Source organism: Fomitiporia mediterranea (assembly GCF_000271605.1).
Source record: "Fomitiporia mediterranea MF3/22 unplaced genomic scaffold FOMMEscaffold_8, whole genome shotgun sequence".
Classification (NCBI taxonomy): domain Eukaryota; kingdom Fungi; phylum Basidiomycota; class Agaricomycetes; order Hymenochaetales; family Hymenochaetaceae; genus Fomitiporia; species Fomitiporia mediterranea.
This window is the reverse complement of record NW_006760393.1, coordinates 2,908,762-2,911,630: the sequence shown is the minus strand read 5'-3', so window position 1 is coordinate 2,911,630 and position 2,869 is coordinate 2,908,762. Positions and strand designations below refer to the sequence as shown.

The following is a 2,869-nucleotide window of genomic DNA, read 5'->3' as shown; positions in this document are numbered from 1 at the left end:
TGAGATGAGGGAGACCGAAGAGAATAACCCACTAAACCTGAACCCGCATCCTCTGCACTTCGCTAAATTCCTCAAATCACTAAAGAGGGAAGACGTAGCATCCGCACTCTACCTGCGTATCCTCGACACGCACGTTAAGCTAGATGACAAGGGCAACCCACTGCGGTATGATTGCCTTTCATCCTGCTGCTGCCCAGAACCAGACTTATTCGAGATACCAGAAAGTTGCTGCTCTTCCAGCTCAGCATGAAAATCTCCGAGCAAGTTGGCGCAGATGCTCCAGCGGACAGCCCACTCCGTCGCCCAGACGTGACGCGTACGTTGATGATCATCAAGATGACATTAGCGCAGGAGGTTGTGGTAGGAAATGCTAAGGGCAGGAGGGAAGGTGGACTCTCCTTGGAGAGCCTTCGCATTGTGCCTGAAGAAGGCGGGGAGGGCGGGGAAAGTGACAGCGACGACGAGGACCTTGCGCCTGGGTTGGAGGGCGTGAACAAGCGCGAGCATCTGAGTGTTACAGCTGTCAACTTGCTTATTGCTCTTCTGGAAGGTAGGGCGACCTTCACTCACCGGCCTGTATGAACGTATTTAACAGAAGTGACTAGAACATCCCGATCTATCGCCTAGAACCGTGCCCCTCCTCAATGACATCTATGAGCAACTCGAGCCACTAGCAAATTCAGATTCCGAGGCTCTGCGGCCTCGGGCACGGGAAGCGAGGATCATACTAACCGCGCGACTTGCGTCGTCGAGCTCGTTTCCTGTGAAGGGGGATGAGCAAGAGGGTGTGGGGGAAGAGAGTCCGCGAGAGAAATACCAGAGAGCGTTGAAACTTTTACAAGACCCATTGCTGCCTGTGCGTGCTCACGGGTTATTGTTATTGCGTGAGCTGGTCGCACCAGCGAGCACCGCCCCAAGGAGGCGGGATAAAGATAAGGCGGGTGGGTCGGCGACCGTCAGCACCGTGCAAGGTGTTGGAGTCGCTGCGCCGTCGGTCGATGTGGCGCTTGTGCCGGGCATCCTGTCTATTTTCATGCAGTCGATCCAGGATGAGGATTCCTACATTTTCCTGAACGCTGTACAGGGGCTTGCAGCACTAGTCGATGGGTTCGGGCAGGAAGTGCTCTTGGGCCTTTTAGATGAGTATGCTAAAGGTCTGGAGGGAGTAGGAGGGTCGGAGGCGACGATGACGACCAGGGAAGTAGACTTGCGTGTTCGAATAGGGGAGGCCTTAGGCCAAGTCATCAAACGCTGTGGGGGCGCGCTTGGGAAATATGGTAATTACCCATCACTTTACCCTTGTTTCCCCCTCTCTTCCCTTTGCCATCTTTCCAACGGCCTCACCGGCATGGCGTTACTTTGGCTTCATCTTAGCCCACGGACACCCTGCCGAGGCGCGGCTACCAATGAAACATTTCTTACTGATTTTATTTTCTCTTTCTATTTTATAGTTGACATCATCGTCCCACGTCTCTTCGCAGTCGTACGGGCGTCCCATCTCCCTACAACGTTGCGGACGTCTGCTGTGTCGCTACTGGCCACCGCAACGGATACAAATGCTCTTGCATTAAATTCATATTCGGTAGATCTTATAGGTACTATGGTAGACCTTGTGCAGATCGAGTCCGTGCGGTCAGGTCCGAAGTCCAGACAACCCGATTCGCCAAATATCTCCGGTACGGATACTGATTCGATCAAGGCGTCCAAAGACCTGGATACAGTCGGCAACACATCGGCTGACGTCAAATTCAAGACCAAATCTGAGTCCGGGGCCAATTTGATTCCGCGGCGACGCGCCACTGTAGGAGCAAGTCGAGAAGCGCTGTCCGAGATCGAGGGTGAAGAGGTCACAATGGACACTCGCCCCACCGTGTCGAATCCGAAGTTTCCGCCACTAAGACGAGCGGCATTGCACTTTCTTTTGCTCCTCATACGTGGATTGACTTCGCGTGTGTACGATGGGGAGCATGTGGGCGTTGTTCCTTCCGGATCTGAGATGAACCATGCGGCATTGGTACTCGGATATGTTTCTACGACTGACGAGGACGGAGTGGTGCGTATTATGGCACGCGAGGCGAATGAGCAATTGCAGCAGTTAAGGAATTCCGTGTTAGGTTTCTGATTTAGATTCAGAAGCTGCTTTGGAGCAGCCTTCGGAATTGACGATTCCATGTTCTCATCTATTATCTATAATAAGATGCGTCATAGTCCTTATTTTGCTTAATACAATAAATCGCCATCCCCTTTATGAGAGGGCCAAAAGTCTGATTTTAATATCTTCAAATCAAACATAGCCGAGTCTAGTGTGACGAATGTCACGAATGTCACCCACATGCTCATAAATAGAATCTCATTATGCACAAGAAAATGAAACTGTGACGTGATCCCTCTTTTCAGATTTTGCAATTACACACGAACCCCTGCAACTATTGCTACAGAAATATTCATGAAAGTGTATTTGTACTATAGAAACCATAATATGCCAGCAAAACAAATGATGGAAAAATTAAATCTCTGTAATATAGTTGTTTCAATATACTAATATAGACAGACAGTAGTTAGGCTGTATAAATTTTAATAGTAGATTTTCTAGCATAACTTTGTCATATATCTATACTGTATGTGTAGAAATGCCTATATCAATTTCCTTGAAGGATTCCCTGTCTATTCTAAATTTTTATAGCAAAAACATCAAAATCTGAAAAGAGGGACCACTGCCCTCCCTGCCTCAATTCTAATCTACCTACATGTAGAATTTTAGACATTCTATTGTATGACATATTCTACAATATTTGAACTATCTTCTGGTTGTGAAAGAATGTTGTGTCATGTTTATTTTTTTTTAATAGCAGGATAAGCCAAACGACAG

The 2,869-nt window shown here is 48.4% G+C and overlaps 1 protein-coding gene across 1 annotated transcript in view; it reads left to right on the top strand.

The window, feature by feature from the left end:
• The window catches only part of FOMMEDRAFT_126746 (uncharacterized protein), a gene marked incomplete at its 3' end in the record, with an annotated part of 3,771 nt that extends 1,817 nt beyond the window's left edge, over positions 1 to 1,954 (top strand). The window contains exons 6-9 of the mRNA XM_007268866.1: positions 222 to 550; positions 606 to 1,277; positions 1,452 to 1,627; positions 1,766 to 1,954. Of these exons, the coding sequence (XP_007268928.1) occupies positions 222 to 550; positions 606 to 1,277; positions 1,452 to 1,627; positions 1,766 to 1,954 (1,366 nt within the window). The remainder of the gene's footprint in view (positions 1 to 221; positions 551 to 605; positions 1,278 to 1,451; positions 1,628 to 1,765) is intronic.
• Positions 1,955 to 2,869: the final 915 nt, after the last annotated feature.